This window comes from Podarcis pityusensis (genome assembly GCF_964106645.2).
Source record: "Podarcis pityusensis genome assembly, chromosome: 7".
Classification (NCBI taxonomy): Eukaryota; Metazoa; Chordata; class Lepidosauria; order Squamata; family Lacertidae; genus Podarcis; species Podarcis pityusensis.
The window spans coordinates 65554856-65580993 of record NC_138031.1 but is presented as its reverse complement, the minus strand read 5'-3'; the positions used below and the strand labels follow the sequence as shown (position 1 = coordinate 65580993).

General features: G+C 45.2%; 1 protein-coding gene and 1 long non-coding RNA gene across 3 annotated transcripts; one reads left to right on the top strand and one right to left on the bottom strand.

Annotated features, from left to right (window-relative positions):
- Positions 1-14250: 14250 nt before the first annotated feature.
- Positions 14251-18585, bottom strand: LOC308482061 (uncharacterized protein). Of its 2 annotated transcripts, XM_081015076.1 has the most exons (6): positions 16131-18585; positions 15893-16001; positions 15715-15789; positions 15383-15487; positions 14994-15045; positions 14251-14790 (listed from the first exon to the last, which is right to left on the bottom strand). In XM_081015076.1, the coding sequence occupies exons 2-6, from the start codon at positions 15995-15997 to the stop codon at positions 14765-14767; spliced, it is 363 nt and encodes a 120-aa protein (XP_080871202.1). In that variant the 5' UTR covers positions 15998-16001; positions 16131-18585; the 3' UTR covers positions 14251-14764. The 2 variants fall into 2 exon arrangements, 1 of the variants encoding a protein (XP_080871202.1); XR_013988936.1 differs by having other exon boundaries at positions 15715-16001; positions 17413-18585.
- A 1298-nt stretch (positions 18586-19883) lies between these two features.
- On the top strand, positions 19884-24864 carry LOC308482168. The gene is made up of 2 exons (XR_013989110.1): positions 19884-20044; positions 24261-24864. It is a non-coding gene; the product is annotated as an uncharacterized lncRNA (long non-coding RNA).
- The last annotated feature ends 1274 nt before the right edge of the window (positions 24865-26138 follow it).

Here is a 26138-nt window from a genome sequence, read left to right as displayed (position 1 = left end):
ACTTTCCTAAACAGGGTTGCCTTCAGATGTCTTCTAAAAGTCAGATACAGTAGTACCTCCGGTTTGCAGACGGGATCCATTCCAGAGGTCTGGCCGGATCCCGAGGTTTTCACAACCGGAGAGACCACTTCTACACACACACACACACACACGGCAAAAACCCGGAAATATACTTCCGGGTTTGCCTCTTACGTATCCCGAAGTTTACATAACCAGAGGGATACGTAAGTGGATGTACGACTATAGTTGTTTATTTCCTTGACATCTGATGGCAGGGCGTTCCTCAGGGCAGGCGCCATTACCGAGAAGGCCCTCTGCCTGGTTCCCTGTAGCTTCACTTCTCGCAGTGAGGGAACTGCCAGAAGGCCCTCAGAGGTGGACCTCAGTGTCCGGGTTGGACGATGGGGGTGGAGATGACAAAGCCCTGGACCACACAGACCAGTCCTTCCCAAGTAACATCTTGTTGCCCTCTTCCAGACCATTTTCAAAGGCAGCCTGGCATCTAACTCATTGTAGTGATCAAAAGGAGAAATTACCAGAACATGGATCCCTGTAGCAAGGCAATCTCTATTCAGACAGAGATTGGGGAATCAGCCTAAACCATCCAAGTACCTTCTCCACATCTTCAGGGCTCAATGTCTGAGAATCATCCAATATAACTAGACCAGTTAATACTTGTTTTGTGCCAGCCATACCAGCTGGGAAATCTCCCAGAGCCTTCCAGAATTCTTCAGAATTCATTAGCCTCTAGTGGCAGACCATTTCAATAGGCCACTTGTGTAAATGGCTGCTGAAAGTCCAAATCTCCATAGGAAGTGATCCAGCCACGACAAGGCATAGATGTTCAGTCTCCCACTTTCAGATCACCATGGTCCTGCCCAATTGGGCTGATGACATGTTGGGATAGCTCCATGGTTATTAGGGAAGCCCCGAAGCCCCGAGTTGCCCCAGGTTCATTGGCCATGGCTTGAATTCTGCAATCCCTCAGAGCAATCATCCACAGCACCAAATCAGAGACCACCTCCACCACCTCAGATAGATGCTCCACCCTGTCACAGAATCTCCAATCTGTCACAGTTGTTGTTGTTGTTTAGTCGTTTAGTCATGTCCGACTCTTCGTGACCCCATGGACCAGAGCACGCCAGGCACTCCTGTCTTCCACTGCCTCCCACAGTTTGGTCAAACTCATGCTGGTAGCTTCGAGAACACTGTCCAACCATCTCGTCCTCTGTTGCCCCTTCTCCTTCTGCCCTCCATCTTTCCCAACATCAGGGTCTTTTCCAGGGAGTCTTCTCTTGAGGTGGCCAAAGTATTGGAGTCTCAGCTTCAGGATCTGTCCCTCCAGTGAGCACTCAGGGCTGATTTCCTTCAGAATGGAGATGTTTGATCTTCTTGCAGTCCATGGGACTCTCAAGAGTCTCCTCCAGCACCATAATTCAAAAGCATCAATTCTTCGGCAATCAGTCTTCTTTATGGTCCAGCTCTCACTTCCATACATCACTACTGGGAAAACCATAGCTTTAACTATACGGACCTTTGTTGGCAAGGTGATGTCTCTGCTTTTTAAGATGCTGTCTAGGTTTGTCATTGCTTTTCTCCCAAGAAGCAGGCATCTTTTAATTTCGTGACTAATACAGTGGTACCTTGGGTTAAGTACTTAATTCCTTCTGGAGGTCTGTTCTTAACCTGAAATTGTTCTTAGCCTGAAGCACCACTTTAGCTAATGGGGCCTCCTGCTGCCGCCACACCACCGGAGCACGATTTCTGTTCTCATCCTGAAGCAAAGTTCTTAACCCAAGGTACCATTTCTGGGTTAGCAGAGTCTGTAACCTGAAGTGTCTGTAACCTGAAGCGTATGTAACCTGAGGTACCACTGTACTCAAAACTGGCACTCAAATGGACAAGAAGCCTAAGGAGGGAGAATTCCTGAATACCGCATTGAACCCCATTCCCTGATCCTTGAATTTATGTTGGTGTTGCGTTAAGTACCTGGCAGAGCATTGATGGAAGAGACTAACTCCTCCCAGGTCTCCACCCAGGTCTTGGTAAAGCAGACCAGTTCAGCTCCCTCGTCTATTGTCAAAGCATGGATGATCTGAGATTTAAGTTTATAATTTTCTTCAGAGTTTTGGACTGAAACTATGCACAGAAATCGGCTAACTAAAAGATAGGAGGCTGTGAAAATGGAATGATAATGAAAACAGCCTGGGACCCAAGGGCATGGCATTTGCTACATAGCAAGTGCTCTTATTACATAAATATATCACATAAACACATGTATAATACATGAGTGTTGCCTGACTTTGAGACAGAATGATGTCACCTCGAAGAATGATGAGGATCTCAGGTATTCCACAAAGCAGAGCAAGTGTGGCTTTCCGATGTTAACATTACATTACTTTTGGCATGATTTAGTCTGCTCTCAAGGCCATTAAATTAAGCAAAGCTGCTCTGGAAAGTGAAAGATGTCAAGCCATTTGAATCGTGACGAAATTTTGAGGAACGTTGGTGTCGGGCAGCAGAAGAGGAAAAATGAGAATGGGGGGGGAGGAATCCATTCAGAGAAGGCAGCTATTAGCAGCTCCCTTTTTAAAAGGGACATTTTAAATATTTGTGCAGTGCTATGCATGATACTGGACATGCAAAACATGACTTGCTGTGCTGCGATTTTAAGAAATAAAATATGGACAGTTTTCCACATGTCAAAACATACCGTTCGGATCAAGACAGAAACCCTTCTCATCAAGGCTGGTGAACCCATCGAATCAGGCTATCTTAGAGCAAGCTGGGGATAATGAATGAATATAAATAGCTTCGTCTGCCAAAGGAGATTGCCTCCTCAAAGACAGTGAGGCCAAGCACTGTAGCAAAACAGACCTCACAGGTTTCTAGGACTCTCTCCTCACAAGGAAATTGACCCTTCTCAGACTTCTTACTGCCTTGGGAAGTGGGGAGCATGAAGCGTAGTATTTTAATGAATTTGGACTGTGGAAACAATGGCGTTTGTCATATTTTTGCACACTCCCCTCTGCTGGTGAGACTTCATGGAGAAAGCAGAAAAGCAATATTGAACAACAATAACATTATTACCTACTCAGCCCACTCCCCCAAAGCACAGGGAGTGTTAAAAGGATATACAAGCATCTTCAAGGTGTTCCTAAGAAGACGCAGGTGACGCTGTGGGTTAAACCAGAGATCCTAGGGCTTGCCAATCAGAAAGTCGGTGGTTCGAATCCCCGTGACGGGGTGAGCTCCTGTTGCTCGGTCCCTGCTCCTGCCAACCTAGCAGTTCGAAAGCATGTCAAAGTGCAAGTAGATAAATAGGTACCACTCCGGCGGGAAGGTAAACGGCGTTTCCGTGTGCTGCTCTGGTTCGCCAGAAGCGGCTTAGTCATGCTGGCCACATGACCCGGAAGCTGTACGCCGGCTCCCTCGGCCAATAAAGCGAGATGAGCGCTGCAACCCCAGAGTTGGCCACGACTGGACCTAATGGTCAGGGGTCCCTTTACCTTTACCTTTTAAGTAGACAAGAACTAATAAAAATAAACCTAAGCTATATCTTGATGTGGCTCAAGCAATGGGGAACAGGATCTGAGGCAATGTGAGGCAGGTCCCATAGGCAGGATGCCTGAGCATAGCTGTCAACTTTTTCCTTTTCTTGCGAGGAATCCTATTCGGAACAAGGGAATTTTCCTTTAAAAAAGGGAAACGTTGACAGCTATGTGCCTGAGATAATTATTGTATCCCAAGTTAGGGAAAGAGATATGAATTGGAAGCCTCTCTTCTTGCGTTCCTATAAGACAGAAATAACTAAAACTAAAACATTCTCATTTGCCGGCAGAGTGGAGAGAGAGAGAAACAAGAAACATGTCCATTTAGCCTTCAAGCAATAGTGTCTTTAGTTTAAGGAACAGGTAGGTAGCTGTGTTGGTCTGCCATACTTGAAACAAATTTTTAAAAAAATTCCTTCCAGTATCACCTTAGAGACCAACTAAGTTTGTTATTGGTATGAGCTTTCGTGTGCACGCACACTTCTTCAGATACTTCTTCAGGTATCTGAAGAAGTGTGCATGCACACAAAAGTTCATACCAATAACAAACTTGGTTGGTCTCTAAGGCGCTACTGGAAGGATTTTTTGTTTGTTTGTTTAGTTTAAGGAAGTTTGTGAAAGGGCAGGCAGTTTGTGCAGGTCATCATAACAACCACCTGTTATGCATGAGAAATACACTTTTCTCCTAGGTGTGTTATTAAGGGGAATGCACCATGTGTTGTTCATTTCTGCTAAAAGCCCCATGTCAGCACACCATTCTCTCTCCACAAAATATGCAGTCATACTCTCCACTAGTGGGATGTATTTGCAGACATGAAATTGTTGGTCTGGCGCCAGACGATGAATGTTGCCAAGGAAATACTGTATTTTCAGGGGTATCTGCCTGTTAAGTGAGATTTGTGCTGCCCACTCATCACAAAACAGAGAAGCCAACACAGGATACAAAATGAAGTCTCCAGACACAGGAGGAAGGATTATACTTGAGAAAGGAAATGTGTATGTGTGTATCTATATATATATATATATATATATATATACATATATATATATATAGTTTTTGAGATGATCACAACTCATATTTCCGGTGTTTTGAACATTGGTGCAGTTTTTGAGTTGATGCCTGCAGAGTTGGTGTCACCATGTCACTCAGTTGAGAGCTGTGGAGGTTAAGAGGACAAGCTATAAGGCAGGAAGTCTCTGGTTAAAATATTGCCTCAGCTGTGGAATTGTTAGAAGGTGTCTCCCTCCTTCTCTAGCTCTCTCTGACTAAACCCTTCTCCTCACCATATGCAATATGCAATGCTTCAGTAGGACTGAGATAATGTATGTGATCCATTTTTCCCTTCCCTTATTTTTAGAAGCTCAGATCCACTCACCCCCACATAATAACCTATTAGTAGGTTGGTCTGAGAGACAGTAAACAGTTTCATGACTGACTTGGACTCGGGTCTCATCTTGAACAATCTGAATGATGGTGTGGGTGAGGATGGCAGAAAATGGGTGTTATTTTATTTTCAGGCACCAAAGGAGAAAATGAGTGGACATCAGCAGTGGCTTGAAATATTATTAAATAAGGGCAATGCGTGTTTAAGGTATTATAACAAAGCAAAAGCAATGGATTGTGTCCAAGTAAGTCCTACTCAGAGTAGACCCCTTGGAATTAACAGAGCCATGTCCTTTATATGATAATGACTGAATGTCACTAAACTGAAATAATAAAAGTGGTCAAAAATAATGTGGAGTGTGGAATTCTTTTTAAAGTGTTAGGAAGACAATGTCGAAACCTGCTGCTTCTTACTTGAAGATTCCACATCAATCTCTTCTTTATCTCTCCAAACAGAGAAAATGCAAGGTGGTGTGATTTCATTTCATTTTGTTTTCCAGCTTTCTGCATTCGTATTTGTGAGGGAGGGAAGGGGTGCCCTTCTAACCTCAGAAAGTACAGAAAGGAGAAACAGATGCTGAAATAAATAAATATAAGAGTGAGGAGAGCTACATTTTGTCCAGCTTAGACGCTGCCACCCATTTGTGAGGCAGTACTGCTATTAACACATGCCTTAGCTACATCAATGAGGGATGCGGGTGGCGCTGTGGGTTAAACCACAGAGCCTGGGACTTGCCGATCAGAAGGTCGGCGGTTCGGATCCCCGCGACGGGGTGAGCTCCCGTTGCTCGGTCCCTGCTGTTGCCAACCTAGCAGTTTGAAAGCACGTCAAAGTGCAAGTAGATAAATAGGTACCGCTCTTGCGGGAAGGTAAATGGCGTTTCCGTGCGCTGCTCTGGTTCGCCAGAAGCGGTTTAGTCATGCTGGCCACATGACCCAGAAGCTGTACGCCAGCTCCCTCGGCCAATAAAGCGAGATGAGCGCCGCAACCCCAGAGTCGGTCACGACTGGACCTAATGGTCAGGGGTCCCCTTACCTTTACCTTTAGCTACATCAAGATTGGATTGCTGCAGTGCGTTCTGCGCATTCTATTTTGAAGAGTCTTGGGAACCTGTAGTTGGTCCAGAATTGGACACACATTTGTAAGAACCTATGACATCTGTCCTCCAGCGCTTGTCTTGATTACTAATTGGCTTCTGGACACAACTCAAAGTGTTAGTAACTAGCTTTAAAGCCCTAAATGATTTTGGTCCAGTAAACAAGAGGGAAACTATACCAACCTTCCCAGAAGTAGAGGCACTTCTCTGAGTACTATCTGGGGTAGAAACATAGCTGACAGCAACAAGAGTTAGAAGGGTCTTTTCAGTGGCCTGCAACATTGGGTTGCTCCAGACAACCTAGTTATTGAGCCGTCATTCCGCTTTGCTTGCACAAAGCTTACAAGAAGGTTAGACTATGTCTGGTCTTCACTGAGCATTTGTTCTGATTTGCTTACAGGGAGGTTATACCACGATGAGCATTCATATCGTTTTGTTTGCAGGGTGTTTATACATCTTTCCATTCATCTTTTGTTCAGCCCACACTTGTCAATGCATTTCCCCTTCACTTTCCAAACTGCAAAAAGTCAATGTCTCTTTTTCAAAGTGGATTTCTTATGCTAGGGCAGCAGAGCGTTTTAATCCACTTTTAATTGCGCAGACCTAAACTTATTGGTAGGCACTTGAATCACTCCCAGAAAATATTTGACAGTCTGGAGGCGTCCATTGTGGAAGCCTTTTGCTGTTTGACAAAGACTTTTTTATTTTGACAGACGTGCCTGTTAAGTACAAACAGCTCAATCCTAACTATATCTGTTTAGAAGTTAGTCCTATTAAATGGGGCTTACTGCCAGATAAATGAGTTAGGATTGCATCTTAATGTTTTATTGAAAGGCTGTGTTGCACTTTTTTTTAATGTATTATTTTACAATGATGCTGCCTGTCAAGTGTCGCAACCTGTCCTTAGTTGTGCTCAGGCACGAGAAGAGCAGGAAGGACAATTCTATGTAAGCAAATAAATACATACCTTTTTGTTTCCTGGCTCAAGTTGCCATCAGATAACAACAACAATTTAGCACGGTATTTATATCCCACCCATCTGGCTGGGTTTCCCCAGCCACTCTGGGCGGCTCACAACAGAATTAATGATAATAATGAAGATAATAATAATAATAATAATAATAATAATAATAATGTGATAAAACATCAGACATTAAAATGAGCCGAGGTGCTCATTTGCTAATCCTACCTCTCATGGTCCCTTCTGCAATTTTTGGCCACAATTCATAGGAAGGGATTGAATGATAGACTCATTCCATGGGACTTGGGACATCTGACATGAGTGTGCTTCAGCAGGGATGGGGAAGCTGTGATCCTCCAATGGGACTCTCAAGAGTCTCCTCCAGCACCATAATTCAAAAGCATCAATTCTTCGGCAATCAGCCTTCTTTATGGTCCAGCTCTCACTTCCATACATCACTATTGGGAAAACCATAGCTTTAACTATACGGACCTTTGTTGGCAAGGAGATGTCCCTGCCACCCTCCCAATGTTACTGAACTGCAACTCCCATCATCCCAGACTGGGCGCTTGGAGTGCACAAACATCTGGAAAGCCACAACCCCATCCCCCATCTCTGCACTGCAGCAACTCTCATGCCACAAAGGCAACATCAAAAAGAGCCTGCAGGCATGTTGTGTGGGAGAAAAAGGCTTGTCCATTGTTGAGCGTTCTTTAGCTGTTAATCCACTTTTTCCCCATTCTAATTAGACCAGTGTTGAGTTTGTATATGAGGAGCAATTTGGGCCTTTTCCTTTCATAGCAACAGGCGTTCCCTTTTGTTTTTGTCCCTGCTTTTTAATTTGTTGATTCTGTTGTGTCGATTAAGCGCAAACAGGGCATGCACACAGATAGTTGTTCATGAACCTAAAATCATCATGATCATCATCATCATGCCCCCAAAGTCAGGCAAAGTGTTGTTGGGGGTAGGTTCACATGAATTACATCAATTAAGGGGGAATGTAAATAGCTGCAGACATATAGTAAATTCCCATACAGACAAATCCTAAAAGAAGAGAGGTATGCAGAAACCAGAGGAAGAAAAGTGAATACCGTATAAGGGGGTCATTGGAGCACCCCACCTTGGCTCCCATAGGTTCAGGTCGGGGGTTACAAACAAGAGACTTCAGCCAGGAGATAGAAGCAAAACAGCGGCCGGTAGGCCTGATCTTTATTTTTGCAACAAGACTTCCTACAACACCACAACACCAAGATGAAGCAGCCAGAAGCCCCGAACAATGGTTACATCAGTATTTTTAAAGTCTCCCCAAATTTCCCATAATACATCTCAGGATGCATCATCAAGACATCATAGATAGGTCACAGAAAAGGTGTGGTCTCAATATAGTCTTTCACACTTACTTCCAATGACTCCCTTATACAATGAAGAGGTGTCTTCTTTGTCATCCTTTGAGCCTCCTGGGAAACTCACCAAACCTGCTGTAGCCCGGAACTGGGTGTATACGCTGTGGATGACTGGATGCTGATGAAAGTGAGTAGCCTGAGAAGGATCCAGCAACCTTGGTGCCTGCTCAGAAAAGTAGAGTGAAAGACTAGAGTTATGGCATCAAGTTTCAGGAAACCTCTTCATTTGTGGGGTACCGTATTTTTAGCTCTATAACACGCACCCGACCATAACACGCACATAGTTTTTAGAGGAGGAAAATCCGTAGGCATGCCACCCATAGGCATTCCCTCCATAACACGCACAGACATTTCCCCTTACTTTTTAGGAGGAAAAAAGTGAGTGTTATGGTGCAAAAAATACGGTATATATAGTTCTTTCTTTCTTTCTTTCTTTCTTTCTTTCTTTCTTATATACATCTTTGCCCCTCACTTTCCCTCCTTTTTTCTGCATCACTTTATTTCTTTGTAATTGTTCCTCCCCAATAAAATATATTTTTTATAAAATAATAATTGTGGGGTGTTCTGTGAGCTTGTTTGGGGCCTAAGCCAGGAGGCTGAGAGCTGTTGAATGGGGGAGGTGTGTCAGTGGGAGAAGGAATTGATATCAGGATATTGTTTATTAATAATTTGTCTTAGTGTGTTTTTGTAGCATTGGTTGTAATTGTTTTAGTTTTCTGTACACCACTTAGAGACAGTTTTATAGATTAAGCAGTATAAAAACAGTTTAAATAAATAAATCAAACAAACAAACAAACAAACCAACAAACCCCATGTATATTACCTTGAGATTCTCAGAGGGGTATGATACAAATAACTAAAATATGAATATAATATCCTTTACCAATAGCACTTCTGTATGAGACTTCATACAAGTAGCTGCATCTGTGGCCAGAACACTTGCTTGTCTCACTCTAGTTTAGAGCTCTGCCCCTAGTTTCAATGTGTGCATATGGAGGGGCACAGAAATAAGAGAAATCAGTTTTCAAACGAGCATTTTGTGGCACCGAAATCATAGAAAGATCCCTTCCCCACCCTCCCCAAACTCCTCAACCTTAGCAAATATACACAATCTAACAGAGATACTTCTAGGCAGTCAGGGAATCTCAAAATAGCTTGAGGAGATCAATCACACTGGAGTCATAATTTAGCTGTAAAAGAAAATCACATTGCACATGCGGTACCAGGCAAGCTGCTTTGGAAAGACAACACGAGATTAGAGATGCCTGCTCCCAAGGAGAAGCTGCCAGCCGATGGATTGTCATTTTAATTTATGGCTGCAATAGCGCAGGCAGCCGGCATGGATTCTATATGATTCAATAACATTCGATTATTTCTGGGAGCTGAACAGCAAACTGCCACCAGTGGTCCCAGTGCTAAGTGCCTCTAAATATGGCAATCATTCCTTTTCTTCTTGAAAGAAATGATGATTTCAAATGTCATCTCTTTAGGCGGTACTTAACAATATCCCTGTCACTGTGCAGTCACAGTAAACCACAGTTATTAATTTGGGATTATATGACATTTGAAAGCAGATAATATTGAAGCTCGGATATAAAACAGGCTCCCTTACGCATTCCTGGGAACTGATCTCCTATTTTTATCAATTGCTTCATGTTTAAGTTAGATCGGGGGGACGGGGGATGACTTTCTTTCTATTCCCACACATAATTCCTCTCAGAACCTTCACACAACGATTGGAAAACCGTGTATAAAACTTATTTCCAAAATAAAATAAGAGGAGAGCTTTGTACCTCGGCTAGGTACCTCTCTCTCTTCAGAGAGAGCTATTTAATTACCCATTTAAAAATGGTTAGTTTGTTTCAGAAGTCAAGGCAAGTTTTACTTTTCCTGCCTTGTTGGGAAAGGCCAGTCACTCTAGGCAATCGCTCAGATTAGTTCAGACTGAGCAAAGGAAGGCCTAATCCAGTCATGCTGTCCACTAACCCCCCACCCCTCACAGAGAACCAGTGGACCCCATTTGCCCCTCAGATGGAACATCTGATGCTGCTTTCCTGAGCCTGATATATTATTATTATTATTATTATTATTATTATTATTATTAATATGAGGTGATGTTCAGTTGGGTATTGTACATATGTGGTGGATTGTTTGTTAATGAAATACCTGTTCTAAATTACTACATCCGGAATTGCATGTTGACGACAACCAGGAGTGAAATACATTGCGGGAAGGCACTGTGGAATATTTGAGGGCTCCACATCCTTTATCCCTCTCATATGAGGCAGCTAAGGAATAGAAAAGGGAGAACCATAGAATCATAGAGTCATATAGCCCAACCCTCTGCAAATGCAGGGATCTTTTGCCCAATGTGGGGCTCAAACCCACAACCCTAGATAAAGAGTTTCATGCTGTACCAACTGAGCTATCCCAGCAGTTTGAGTACAGTGTTGATGGGAGGGAAATGCATATCCCCCTTCATTTCCCCCAATCCCCCCTACTTACTCCGCCACAGCACTGCAAAATGCCCCCTTCCATTGTCCTCTATCTTAATTACTCTTCCTCTCCAGCTTTCGTCCCCTGTAACCAGAGCCCTGGGACACAGGTGGTGCTGTGGTCTAAACCACAGAGCCTAGGGCTTGCCGATCAGAAGGTTGGCGGTTCGAATCCCTGTGACGGGGTGAGCTCCCGTTGCTCAGTCCCAGCTCCTGCCCTAGCAGTTCGAAAGCACGTCAAAGTGCAAGTAGATAAATAGGTACCACTCCGGCGGGAAGGTAAACGGCGTTTCTGTGCACTGCTCTGGTTCGCCAGAAGCGGCTTAGTCATGCTGGCCACATGACCCGGAAGCTGTACACCGACTCCCTCGGCCAATAAAGCAAGATGAGCACCGCAACCCCAGAGTCGTTCACGACTGGACTTAACGGTCAGGGGTCCCTTTACCTTTACCTTTTAACCAGAGCCCTAAATCTCTCTCTCCCCCTCTCTCTTACACACACACATACCTGGATTTCTACCTCCCATATTCCCTCTCAGTCCCCCAACCCATTTCCACCTGCCCCTTCCTTTCCTCTTCTCCCTGTCAGCAAAGAACTAAAACTGTCGCACACAGAGACCCTTCTTTCCACCACCAATGCCTTCTCTTAACCCTCACCCAAAGTCGTTTACTACAAACACAAGTAGGGACCTCCTTTCCCTTTCTCTGCCTTTAGAACCTTGTGAAACAGTGTTGTTAAGTTGTGGGCGAACACATCAGACGACACAGCGATTCTTCCAAAGCAGCTCTTTATTGTAAGCTGGAACCGAACTAACTGAGGAGCTCAGTCAGCCTGCTTATATAGAGCTCCAGAACAATGTAACTTTTGCCATTTTCTAAAGCTATCCAATCACTGAACATCACTTTTCGATCCTTCATTTGCATACAAACTATCCAATCATTGAACGTCACTTTTCGATCCTTCATTTGCATAACTATCTACAGTATCCCCCTGCTGGCCCAGGGTGAGAACTTCAGTACATAACAAGAGTGATGATGAACTAGTGCAAATATAATATAGAGAGAAATGAGCACTCACACTTTATATTGTGGGTGCCCTTTGCGGGATCGCGCACGGTGCTACAGTTCCCAGGGAACTTAATGGCAAACAGGGGCTGGCCTGTGTCTCAGTGTTATTATTTGGAAGTTCACGCCCAGCCTCAGTAGATAAGTTTCATTGCTGTGAGGCGGGGCCAGTCCCATTTATATATAGGGGGTGGAGCTGACAGTAGCCAGGCAGTCCGCTCAGGAGTTTCACCCACCCTACCCTCCCTTAGTTTAATGCTTTCTTGTTTGCAGGTTAACTTTTTCTTCCTGTTTAGTGGGCGCTGCTAAGGTCTTTGACTGGTTGCTGTTGAAGGACCGGGAAGAAATTTCCCTGCATTGGCAGGTTTTGTCTTCCCCGTGGCAATTCGTCACAACTTTGGCAGTTTATGGCCTTGGGTGGAATCCTTTAGTCTTTTCTTCCCTATAATGGGGGGGGGGGGGAGGCGGGCCTGAAGTGGTGACTCACCCCCCTGCAGCGTCGATTCCAGGGTCCCCTCTTAAAAGGGGTTATATAATGGGTGTCATTGGCCATACACCCAAAGGTTGTCAGTGAACTACCCTGCGTGCGGGGATATGGGCTGGGCTGCCTGCATACACTTACGTCTCGCAGTGTACCCCCATATCCCATTTACCCTGATATTTCCCAGTTCCCCTGGCTGAGGGGCTGAGAGGGGTACACGCCCAAGGCCTAAGCCAAGGTCTTCCTACATTCGGAAGTTTAATAAAGTTATGGCCTAATTTTAATTCCATAACACGTTGTCAGAGTCTTTATTCCTTTCTTATGATGCCTGGGGGCTGGGGCTGTCGCCGCCTGGTCACGCAATGTCAGTGTATGGATTCTCAGTGGTGGGGATATGGGGGGAGGACAGACGGACCTACCACTGAGACAAACTGGGATCTGTACCTACTGTTACTGATGGCTTATGATGGTCTGTTGAGGAAATACAAAGGTGGTGTTTGTCAATTTATTTTCTTTTTTAATATAGTGCCTTTTGCCTCAGGATACAGATTATAAGATTGGGTGTCTGCACTACATTACAGCTCCAAATGTACCTGTGAGGGCAACGTGACAAAGATACCCCTTGCTCTCTTCTAAATTCCATATTAATTACCGTATTTTTTGCACCATAACACTCACTTTTTTCCTCCTAGAAAGTAAGGGGAAATGTCTGTGCGTGTTATGGAGGGAATGCCTACGGGTGGCATGCCTACGGATTTTCCTCCTCTAAAAACTACATGCGTGTTATGGTCGGGTGCGTGTTATAGAGCGAAAAATACGGTAATTGGAGATGGCATCACTCTCTCAAGGACGTATCTTGACTGTGATAGGAGCACTGGAAATGAGCGAATGAGTGAGAATACGAACATATGATAGACCGCTCCACCTAAGGCCCTCTTCCCATCGATGAGATTCTGTTACCCTTTTTGCCCTTGAAGGTTGCTATGGTTGTGATTCAGTTGTTTATTTTGGCTAAACCCTGGGTGCTTTTCCAGAGACTATGCTAAGAATAAAATGGGTATATCAGCTATTAATCTGAGAGAAGACACAAGGGTGAGTTGCAAAGCTTCCATCAGGCAATAACAGAGAGAGCCAGGCTGATGAAAATATAGCAAAGATCAAGAGTTAGTATCACGAGGGATAACAGGATTTTGGCCAGACAAATATAATGCATGATCTTAATAAATTACAGAAAAGTAGCCATGTTAGTTGGGGATGGGAATAGAGCATCTTAAAGGCTACAGCACATTCAGTTCAGATATCTGTCTCTTGCAGAAGTCATGTCTTATGACTAACAAATTGACTAACCAATTTATTCAAGCATAAGCTCTCACAGGCAAGAGCCTATTTGATCTGATGAAATGGTTTTAACAGATGGAGACTCTGGCCATTGTTTCCTCTCCCACTTTTGACCAAATACCTCTCCCATTTTCTAAGAGAACATGGGAATACAGGAACACTGCAATTTGCCTAATACGCAATCAGGCCGATGGTCCATTGACTGGCACCAGCTATGCAGAATTTCAGATGGGGGTCTCCTCCAGCCCTACCTGGAGATGCTGAGGATTGGACTTTGGACCTTCTGCATACAATGTATGTGCTCTACCCACTGAGCAACAGTCCTTTCCTTGTAGGGGTCTTAGTGGACCACAAGCTTAACATGAGTCAACCTGAGAGTGATGCAGCAGCAACAAATGCTAATGTTGTTTTCGGCTGCAGCAGCAGAAAAGTGTCCAGGTCAATGGAAGACAATAACACAATGAAATTCAAAACAGTAACAATTTATTGCATGTTTATTCAAAATCCATTAAAAACTATTTCGTTTAAGTAATGCAAGAAAATTGATCAGCTTGATCCAGTGACACCAGAGAGAGCCATTTGCAAATAACTCAAGGGCTGTCACATGGAAGATGAGGCAAGCTTTCTTTCTTCTGCTCTGGACGGTAGGACTTGAACCAATGGCTTCAGGATACAACAAAGGAGATTCCAGCTAAACATTGTTCAACAGAAGAATGGACTCCCCTGGAAGGTGATGGACTCTCCTTCCTTGCAGGTTTTAAAGCAGAGATTAGATCACCATCTGTCATGGATTCTTCCTTCCTTCCTTCCTTCCTTCCTTCCTTCCTTCCTTCCTTCCTTCCTTCCTTCGAGTTCTGCCCAATCTCACTCCATATTTCATGGCTGGTTAAATCATCTGTCCCCCTCCTGATTCTCAGCGCTTCTTCTTCTGCCAGTCTTTGGCCAGTTGGGACATCCAAATAGAGCCAGCAATTCCTTCAGGGAGGAAAATCATAACTCTTCAATGATGAGGTCATCTGGATAGGAGAGAATGAAAAAGAGAGTCCTCTCTGCTTTTTGTAGCCGGAGTCAGTCTGGGTGCTGCCCTCCCAGGCCAGGTGGGAAAGTCCTGCCAGGCAGGGAGCAGGTCCTGCAGGACCCCCAGCAGAAAGACCTGGGAGGTGTGTCTTGGGCAAACAAGGGACAAGGGAATTCACTGTCCCCAAGGTGTGGGGCTTACCTTCTTTCAGATTTTGCTGGAAGCAGGCCAGCTCCAGCCGAATTACTGTGTTCTGCAGAGGAAAGAAAAATCTAGGTGAGATGACACTACAAACCCCACCCTGGATGGGGGCAAGAGAGCACAGAAGCAGTCCCACGCCAGGAAGGACGGGTCTCCCTATGGCTTGGGCCCAATCCCTTGCCCCAGAGGACCTCCCTGGGCCCTGCAGCCTTCTGGGCAGAGGTGGAAGGGCAGCACCAGGAAAGGGGGCAAAAAAAAGCCTCTGGCCTCATCCTGGCACCCAGGGACACATACCACATATTCTGCATTAAAAGTCGCTGGGGGGGGGGTGTGCTCTTGGGAGGATGGAAGCAACCAAAGAAATTAATACAAGAAGGCAAGGTACTTACTCTGAGGTGGGGGAATCTTCGTGAAACAGCCTGCAGCAGAGAAATGCTGCTGGCCACGAGTTTCCTTTCCACCTCACTTCCCCAAAGGGTGTAATATCGGAGGTCCTACGGGAGGAGAGCGTCTCAGCGTCAGGAGCCAGTCTGGGCCAAAGCGGCCCTCTGCTGCCCCCGTCACAGAGTCCCTGGCACTCCTGAACCATGAGGGTTGCCAGTTTTGGTCTTGGGCCAAATGGGACAGGGAACTCCATGCCCCAGAAATGGGACAGTCTGTTGGGTAAAGGACAGTGAGGGGGCAACCCTAAAACCACTCCTGATGCCATCAGGATACTTACAGTGAGCAGCTGGAGGAGGGTGCCAGCATTGGGGGCTTCCAGAAGAAGACCCCCCAGCAGGCTCTGGAAGTGCCTCTTCAGTTCCCGCAGGAAAAGAGAGAAGAGAGGTTGAGTGCTGGGTTAAATCTTGCAAGGGTATGAGAAGAAGAAAGAGCTGTGCAAAGGGAAGTTAAAGCACAGGACATGCCTCTTTGTCCTCCTCCTTTTCTGCACCCCCAAGAACAGCCTCCATTGTCCTACGCAGGATAGCACCGATCATATCACAGCTGAAATGGGGTCTCATGAAGCTAGAGAGATAAAGCGAAGGGGTTAGATGCTGCCTCCTCCCTTGCCCCCTTCTCCCTCCTGCCTGCTCTTGCCCACCCGAAGCTCCCCCTGGAGTTCTGCCCCCCATCCACCCCAAAGACCCCACTCACCTCAGCTGGAGGAGGGCCTCCAAGGCCAGGGCCAGGCTCAGGGGGTGATCCCTGAAGCACTCCAAGTGGGCAAAGATGTGTTGGAAGAGAGCAGAGGAGGAAAGTCAGCTCCTTCTGGGTGTCTCTGGAGGACGGCTCCAACCCTAAACACCAGGCTTGTCTTCTTAGGACAGCCCTGCCCTTCCTGGATAGGGAGGAGACCCCAGGAGGGCCCTCCAAGCATCAAGGTGTCCCAGAAGAGGAGCAGAACATGAGGAAGGTGGTGGAGTCTTCCTTGGAGCCAGAAAGACCTCCAGGAAGGGGGAGAAGGCCGATGTCCTAGGGCAGCTGGAGAGATGCAAAATGGAGCCAGGCAGAGGTGTAGTAGTTGGAGGGCTGGACTAGGAGGACCTGGGAGGGCAGGGTTCGAATCCCCACTCAGCCATGAAGCTCCCTGGTGGACAATGGGCCAGCCTAGCTTACTTTGCAGGGCTGCTGTGAAGATAACAATTGGTGACAGGGAGAACCATGAAGGCCCCCTTGAGCTCCTGGGATGTGTGGGCTAGGAATGTCCTAGTAAATGTAAATGATGAGAGGGGAGAGAAAAGGGGAAGGCGGGGAAAAAGTAGGGAGGAACTGAGCTCTCTGGAGAAGACTGGCCAGGTCGATTTCCAGAGAGCCAAGGCTGTGCAGGGGACCCCAGGACTCACATCCCGCCCCCAGGAGGTCAGAAGAAAGAAAAGGAATGCTACTTACAGTCTGCACATTTTGTTCATGAAAAATCCCCACCCTCCTCTCTAAACTAGCTAACTATCTAAAATGCCTACCCAAGCCTAACTCTGACCCTACACTTACCCCTAACTACTCCTCTATGCACAAAATAAATATATATAAAATATATACAAAATGAGCACAAATGTGCACAAAATAAAAAACGTGAAAATAAACAACAAAAAATAAAATAAAAAGTAAAATAAAAGTGTTAAAATAAAAAGTGAAATTATAAATAAAATAAAAACAAATAAAATCAAATGAATCAAATAAAAGTAATAAATCAAATAAAAATAACAATAACAATCAAATGAACACCTCTCCTTATCGTCTCCAACCACCACCAACTCCTCTCTCTACTACTCAATTCGCCTCACTACTAACCCACAATGGCCACCTGCAAGTTGGTGGCTTTTAAGGGAGAAGCAAGACATGTCACAAAGGAGGGCAGGTCCTTGTCACCGTGGCAACCCCCCACCTGGACCTGGCCCCTCCTGAGAGGTGATGCTCCACTGTCAGAACTTGGAGGCACCTGCTGTTCCACCTGCAGCTGAGCTGTATCTTCTCTCCGCAGATTCACGCCGGCATTTCACATCCTTCTTCCTGCTGCCCCATTTCCAAAGGGAGACCATCCCCACATCCTTCAAGGCAGGCTAGGGGTCTGGATTGGACCATCTGCTTTGCATGCAGGTCTTTTGTCCTGGGAGGCATCTCCAGGTAGGGGGGCTGGGAATGTCCCCCCCCATCCAAAACCCTGGAGAGCTGCTGCCAGTCAGTGCAGGCTAGTTGAAGAAGGATATTGAGCAGCAGGAAGGTGAGCAGAGGAGGGTGACCAGGATGATGAAGGGTCTGGAAACCAAGCCTGATGAGGAATGGTTGAGGCAGTTGGAAATCAAGCCTGATGAGGAATGGTTGAGGCACCTGGGTATGTTTAGCCTGGAGGAGAGGAGACTGAGAAGAGAGAGGAGAGCATAGCTGTCAACTTTTCCCTTTTCTTGCGAGGAATCCTATTCAGAATAAGGCAATTTCCCTTAAAAAGGTGAATCATTGACAGCTATGGAGGAGAGCCATCTTCTGAGGGCTGCAAGAGGGAACAAGCTTGTTTTCTGCTGCTCCAGAGGGGAGAGCAGGAGAGGAGCAGGAGAGGAGATTTAGACTAAACATTAGGAATAACTTTCTGATGGTAAGACTCTCTGGGACAGTGGTGGACTCTCCTTCCTTGGAGGCTTTTAAGCAGAGGTTGGATGCCAATCTGCAAGGGATTCAGCTGCAATTTGGGGAGCGCATAGGGCCCACTTTACAGGGTTGCTGTAACCACACAGGGTTGCTGAGCATCCCAAAGTGCCTGGCAAATGTTGGGCCTTCCATTTCATTGTGGGGAACAGCTGCAGCGCATCAGGAAGCGCCCCTCAGCTTCCGTTTCTTCTCTCTCCTGCAGCCAAAGGGGCCGGGCTGGATTACCAAATAGGCAGAGTAGGCACTGGCCTATGGGCCCCACACTTTTTAGGGGTCCCACGACAATGGATCAAAATAATATTGATTTGATCTTGAAAGAAAACAACAATCAAGCTTTCTTGGTTCAATGTTATTCCAGCGTGCTCACAAGGCCTGCCCCCCCACCCAGATTTTTATTGCCAAGGGGCCTCCACAGGGTTTAATCCAGCACTGCCCCATGAACAGCCCTGTATACCTGAAGGAGCATCTCCACCCCCATCGTTCAGCTTCAGACAAGTGATCAGCTTGTTGCTGACTCATCTGAGTCTTACTATTAAAGATTCCTTCCTGGTAAAATCCCTTATAATTCCTCTTTAAAAAAAAATAAACACAAGAATCTGATTAACGTTAATATAAAAGTAGTTTACTCACATTCATTCAGGTTCACCGACATATCCCTGAAGGCAGGCTTAGGTTACATAACAACTAGAACTATTCCATAAAGAAGTTAGTTCCAAGTGACTGCGACTAAGCAGTCACTTCTCCAAACACACAGCAACATACAAAATGGAGAACACACACTGATCAGAACATGGAAGCCATGTGCTCTTCCATGCTAGTACAACAGACCACACCCTCTTCAAGTCACATGCAGTGGAAGTCTGTCCCAACCTAGGAGGAAACAGGAAGTCTTCTCCTGAGTGGTACAAAACACCCCCTAACATGTCCACTGTAGGAACGTTGTACTTGACTACAGTTTTACATCCCACAAAATGTACGTTTCCCTATTTTGCCGCATCCTGGTATATTATAGGTTACTTCCATATAGGTGTTTATTGTGGGATTGGCACTGCTCTCGCATACACCCCCATGACAGCATCAAAATTCTAGGCTGTGTTTCATTCCTTTTATATTCAGAGTCACAGTTTTCACAGAAAATCAGGTAAGTTAAAAAAAAAAAAAAAAAGCCTGCTGCCAATGCCCTATTTGCATTTTCTGAATGGCCAGTTTGCAATATTAAGCCCCCAGCTGGAAGCACCCATAGAAATTTCAGTTGCCACACAACTGGGGTGGGGATAGGGCAGGATGCAATAATATTGTGCATTTCAAATGTTTGTACATAGCACTAGCAAAGGTGCAAGATCCTGCTGGTGGGTAAATATGTATTGGAAGGTATATGCTTGAGAGTTTCCTATAGGCATCTAGCTGGCCACTGTAAGGATTCTGTTCTAGATGGGATTCAGCAGGGCTCTTCTCAATGGCGTAGCTAGCTGCTCGGGGTGCATGGTGCAGCGCACATGTCCTTCAGTCGGGAGCAGAGTGAGCCGCCCATGGGGTTCGGGGCGCGCTGCATGGAGCCTCTCTGCCGCACACCCCCCCCCCCAGCTGTAGGGTGGCTGAGGGAGAGGCAGCGGGCAGGTGCAAGTCCCACGCTACCATTTCAGGCAGCATGGAGCCTGCAGGCGCCCAAGCCACCACGTCACTCCCAGGAGAGATGCATGACTTGGGCACGCTGCAGGATGCATGCAAGCGTGGCACCCAGCGCCAGCCCAGCGCCAGCCACGTTTCATTATGTCTGTTGACTGAACTAAAACATTTCGTGATCCCTTTTTAAAAAACAAACAACCTCCTATTTTTGTCATTTTGTCACCCCCCTCAGTGATGACACCCGGGTCAGCCCGTACCTTCTGCACCCCCTTCCTCCGCCACTGGCTCTTCTTGTTTTCTAGGTAAATTCTTGAGGCTACAGCTCACGCAATTCAATTTCGTTCTGGCCATACACTCCGCACGTTTTAAGGACATGATTCCACATACACACTGCCAAATCCTGGGAACCGTAGTTTGTTAAGGATGCTGGGAAGTTTAGCTATGTGAGAGGTAAATTACAGTTCTCGGCATTTTTGGCAGGGGGGGGGCAGTCATGTATGGTGCGATCTGTCTCAGTTTGCAGAAGCCACACCTTGCATTTACTGCACCATGAAATAGAGAGGCTGCAGCAGTGGTTCAGCTGGTAGGAGAAAAACACAACAGACAAGTTTTATGGTTTCACTATGTCAGCTACTGCTGTACCAATGTCTTCTTTCTGGGTTACGCTATTACAGCATGTTGGGTAAATGAGGGCTGTTAAGCCAGTATATAGTCTTCCCTAATTTAGGGGAGGAAAAGCACCCTGGGCTATGCTAGAGAGCATGTGATGATGGAACACTCACCCCACAGTCCTGATAAAAATTACTACCCAAAGCTGCTATTCCCTCTTGAAAGCTGCCATTGGTGCCCCCCCCCCCCCCAATGCCACAGTCCTGATCCCTTGGCTGCTATTTAGCAAAGAAGAAAAAAAAGTACACAATTGCTAATTATGTGCTTAGCATAACATGTTGGTTTGGCTCAAAGAGATCCCAGTGCTTAGTCAGCAAGGACTCTTCAAAATTTGATCCTACAAACGTTACAGGGCTAGACATAAAAAATACTCCCAAAAGGAGGGTTCAAAACAACAACAACAACAACAACAACAACAACAACACACCCTAGCAGACTGTAAAGAAGACGATCCAAGAAGGGCAAGGGAGAACTAAGAAAAAGACAACAATTCCACAGACTGATTTGGGTGTGTGCACAAGGCTTCTTTCTCTTAGTATGTTTTTCTTTGATCCAGAGTAGCCAGTCAAACAACACCCAAGGCGAGTCTAGCAGGAACAAGGTGGAGTCATGTTTGCAGCTGGGCTCTTCCAGGCAAAGCAAAACCCTATATTGATACAATCCAGTCCAGTTTTTCCTAGTGCTAAGACTCAGAGTTGGCACCTGAATGCCAGCCAGACATCCTGACAATTCTTGTTTCAAGTGGTGGCTGAATAGACTCATCATCCGTATTTCCCAGTTATCCACATTTTTACAAGCTCTTTTCATGCAACTCAAAAAGGAGGTGCAAAATAAAAAGAAGAAAAGCCCCAAGAAACAAGGCATATTTTAGTAAAGCGAATGCAAATCCACTTCATAAAATATACTATTGCTTTTCCATATATATAGTAAAGCACTAGGAGCTGCCACCCCTGCTTGCTCTTCTCACCAACCCACGAGCTCCACCCCACACCTTTGCCATCCCCCTCCTTCTCCACATCTCTCCCTAAACCCCCACCCTCTTCCCTCACAGCTCACCCAAACACCTCTTCCTTCAGGAGCGGGTGCATGAGAGAGCAGTTTGCCTATGATACGCTTCCCATCCTCCTTTTGATGCTGCTCCAGTGATGTTTAACAGAGGAGGGCATGTCAGAGAGCAGTTTGCCCAACTGATCTCCGAAGCACTTTTCATCTTCCTTTAAATGGCACTCCTTCCTCAGCAGTTCACCTGCGATGCTTCCTTGCTCACCTGTCTGCTGTTCTGTCGCCACACTGCTTTTGGCGGTAATGACAGTGTGACGCTTACAAAAATATCGAGTATAGAGAGACAAATCTCGATGGGAGACGCTGAATCTCCAAGTGGCTTCTTGTGAGACAGGGGAGGTGAATCCCCGAGTATGTACACATACAGCCGTAAAATGCATTCACTGCCTTTCTCAGATGCACACCCCCACACCCCCGGTGTACACTCGGAATATGTTGTCTCCATATTGTTAGTTTAGCATTCTTTGTGTGTCTTGAAAGTGCCTTTCAGTAGAACAGTTATAAGTCGTTCTATATTTTACCATGCATTTTGAAGCACCCCTTGGCCTTGTGTAGAAACTGAAAGTGCCTTCTCTGGGGAACCCCTCCTTGGGAAGGGTCTTGTGATGTTGTTGGGCTGTACATGTATAGCCACTGCCCACCCCCTTGGAGATTCACTTGACAGACGCTGGAGCTATTTGGTGTTCCAGACTACTCCAAGCTTCGCCTGAGCTCTGTGAGTGCAGCTTTCTCCCAATTGAAGTGCAGAGTGTTTGAAGACCAGGACATTCACAGGGAAACCAAAATGCTTGTTTACAAAGCTATTGTACTACCGACCTTACTGTAGGCTTGTGAAACATGGACCACTTATAAACACCATCTCCAACTCCTTGAAAGATTCCATCAACGGTGTCTTCGAAAAAATTTACACATGACTTGGGAAGACAGGTGAACTAATGCCAGTGTGCTGGAAGAAGCAAAGGTCACTAGTGTCGAAGCAATGATTCTTCAACATCAACTTCATTGGACTGGTCATGTTGTTCGGATGCCTGATTATTCTTTTCCAAAGCAACTACTCTATTCTGAACTTAAAAATGGAAAGTGTAATTCTGGTGGTCAACAAAAGAGGTTTAAAGACTCTCTCAAGGCAAAACTAAAAAATGTAGTATAAACACCGACAACTGGGAAACACTGGCCTGCGAGTGCTCCAATTGGAGAACAGCCTTTATCAAAGGTGTCATGGGCTTTGAAGATGCTCAAGCGTAGGGTGCAGTGGAGGAACATGCTAAGAGGAAGGCACGCTTGGCAAATCCACACTGTGGTCAACTCCCACCCGGAAACCAATTTCCCCACCGTGGAAGGACGTGTGGATCCAGAATTGGCCTCCACAGTCACTTACGGACTCACTGTTAAAACTGTGTTCATGTAAGACAATCTTACTCGGCTATGAGTGATCGCCAAAGAAGTCTTCAGTCTTTGGAGAGTCACATAGGTTTCACTAATGTTTTGCTCTCTAAAAGGATGGGCAAAAACAGCTCTTTAAAAGGGCAGGTAGAATCTCTTTCTCCTCTGTACATGAACACAGTTGGAATGAGGCCAGTTTCCACCATAGCATTTATTATTACTACTATTTAAGTAATACTTCCAGTTTATCAAAATCCAGAAGCTTGGATCAACTTACTGCTGTAATCACTACAAACCTTTTCCACCAAGAACCATATTATCTGACTGCTTATGGTGGCAGTTTGACAGATTTGAGCTGCCCCCACCATCTCCTTTGCCCTTAACACAACATAGTTGATGTTGTCCTTTAAGAAATTGCAATGACCCCAGTAGAATTAATTGGTATAACAGGGAGCAGATAGATCAGAAGCCTAAAGTGCCCCCCTTTCTTCATTCAATAAACCAAACTTTGTGATATTCCCCACCTGCCTGGTGTCAGGGCAGGGAAACTCTTAAGCATAACACACCATGAATGCCTTGCAATAAAACAGGCACTACAGCCATTAGTCATGCACAGCACCAGAACAGGGAGCCTCTGAGCATACAGAGTGCCCTGCCCAAAGAAAAAGATACATAGCCATGAAGTTGCCCGCATGGTAGAAGGGAAGGAAGCCTATGCATTTACAAAGAGGTTTATTCAGTGTTAGTTATACTCAGGCTAAAGCAATTGAAAGAAATAGATATGACTAACTTGAGTATTAATTTCAGTGAGTATCTTGTGGGCAGATGTTAACTGAGGACAACCCAGAGTGTCTTGACTCCCACCCTACTCCCATCCCTGTAAAAAGAAATTAGTAAAAATGAAATTGCCTGCATGGTACAAGGGAAGGCAGCCTCAGGGCCTACACTGAATTAAATATAACTAACTGTGTCTGTGTAGCCTCTGCTGCCAGGCTTCTGGTATCTCAATAAACTCACAGGGTTTTATCTTTAAAGGGAGTGTGGTGGGCATTAAGAGTGGGGAGCAAATAAATAAATTAATGTGCCCTATCCACAGAGGACAAGCCCTCTGCATGTACTGATGGCAATGATTTAACAACTATTCATGCAGGTACAGACACTTACAAAAAATGTTTACAAAAGCACTTTTATGAAACCCAAAACCACAGCACTTCAAAAGCTGAAGTGTGTACAGAGCCTCTGTCAATTCTGTGAGATGACTCAGATGCTTTGATATTATCCAACAAAAATACGCTTATGAACTGGCTAGTTGAGTTGAGAGGTACTATTTTGTGATGGGTCCTATTTGAAGGGCAGGCTCCTGATGATGTTACTGAGGGACTATTCTTCTCCTTGCCCTTTAAGGTTTTCAGAAAAACCGCCTGCTTTCACATGATGCTCGTGGAACATAAGAAGCTGTCTTAACCAAGCCAGAACATTGGTCCATCAAACTCAGTTGTCTACCCTATTTCGCAATGGATCTCCAGGATTTCAGACAGGAGAACATTCCCAACTCTACCTTAAAATGCTAATGAACCTGGGACCTTCTGAATACAAAGCAGATACTCAACCACTGAGCTAAGGCCCTTCCCAATCCTGGTTGCCCATTGAGATCTTCAGAGAGGGTCTTCTCCAGGCCCTATTGAATTGTGGCTGGTGAGTGTGCTGATCAGGGCCTTTTCATTTGTGGCTCCCAGATTCTAGAAGTACCCATTCCCACTTGAGAGGCCCATCTACCATCAATCCTTCTGAACTTTTCGGAGAATGGTGAAGACCATTTTGTGTCATTGAGGTTTTAATGTCGGCTAATCTGCTCCCTCCGGTCAGCAGGTTTTTGTTTGGCTCTGTGGTTTATTGTATTTTTGGTTGGTATCATTGCTGCTCAGATGGCTAATTACATTCATTAGGTTTGTTATAATTTAATGGAATTGCCTATCATTAATTTTAATATAAACAAATACAGTCCGAATCTGAGTTGGCTTTACTCTGCAGTAGAAAGTACTTCAAAATCAATGCCTTGAATAATCTGGGTCCTCTGGGATCCAGTGAATTCTTGGATAAGATTTAAAGTTCTTGATCAGGGTCATACCATGCCTATCAAGTGATACAAGAAACAGGGATGTCCTACTTTTTGCAAAGAGACTTCCGTTTCCGTAATTCTGAGGTACATGGGCAAGAGAGGCTGGGTTTCACCCTCTCAGAGGTCTACATCTGAAAATGCAGATGACAGAATAGAATTGAAAAAGGGAAGGCAGGGATATGATGTTTTTCATATTGATGGAAACTTGTCTTAGGGTGACAGTGCTGATATCCAGATTTCTTTTTGAGCCACTTTTTATTGTTAGATCTAGCTGCCATCACATAATTAAATCAGGAGATAGCACTCAATTCAAGAATACGTTTAAAATACACTCTGTATTCAAACACCAATTAAAATGTATGGAGAGGTGTAGACAGCGTCTAGAAATCTATGCAAAGCAAATGTCTCAGAAAGAGGATTTCATAGCTTTTATCCTTTGAACCTGAAATGAAATAGTCACAGGTTTAAAAATATACGGAAAACCTAAGCTCTGTCCAACAAACAAATATGTCTAGTAGTTGGGGCTGCAAATCCCCAGTCAGATACTTGTGGTAGACCCAATCAGCTGTTCCGTGTGGAAGGGAAGAGATAAAACACACACACACACACACACACCCGCTTGCTCCTCAACCTAAACAGATAGGTGATCATCATTGTTACTGCGAGCATACAACTGGGGCTAGATGCGCTTAGCCCTGGGAAGTAGATTAGGTGTGGACTTGCTCATTCAACAATAATTTGTGCATGCATTCTCTTTATAAACTGTATCTGCATCCATATGCTCCTATTCAGATTGGGGCAACGATGACTGTGTAAACTATTATTATATCAAGTTACATCATAACGGTGTTGCGCTGTGAAATCACATATACACACTGGCACTCAAAACAACTAGTCTTTGCCAGTTCTGCTTCACATGTATGTTCCAACAGGGAACTTGCTTTATAAATATTAATTCATCATCAACCCAGAATTCACTTGTGCTAAGAAAGACTCTGACAAATGGGAAAGGTTCAGAGGAGATGAGCAAATATGTCAGGATTAAGCCTGCAAAATAGAAGAAGAAAAACAAGAGGATGTACATTTGCTTTTCTTGGATGGGGGGAGGGGAAGAGAACAGAAACGTACAGTGGTACCTCAGGTTACATACGCTTCAGGTTACA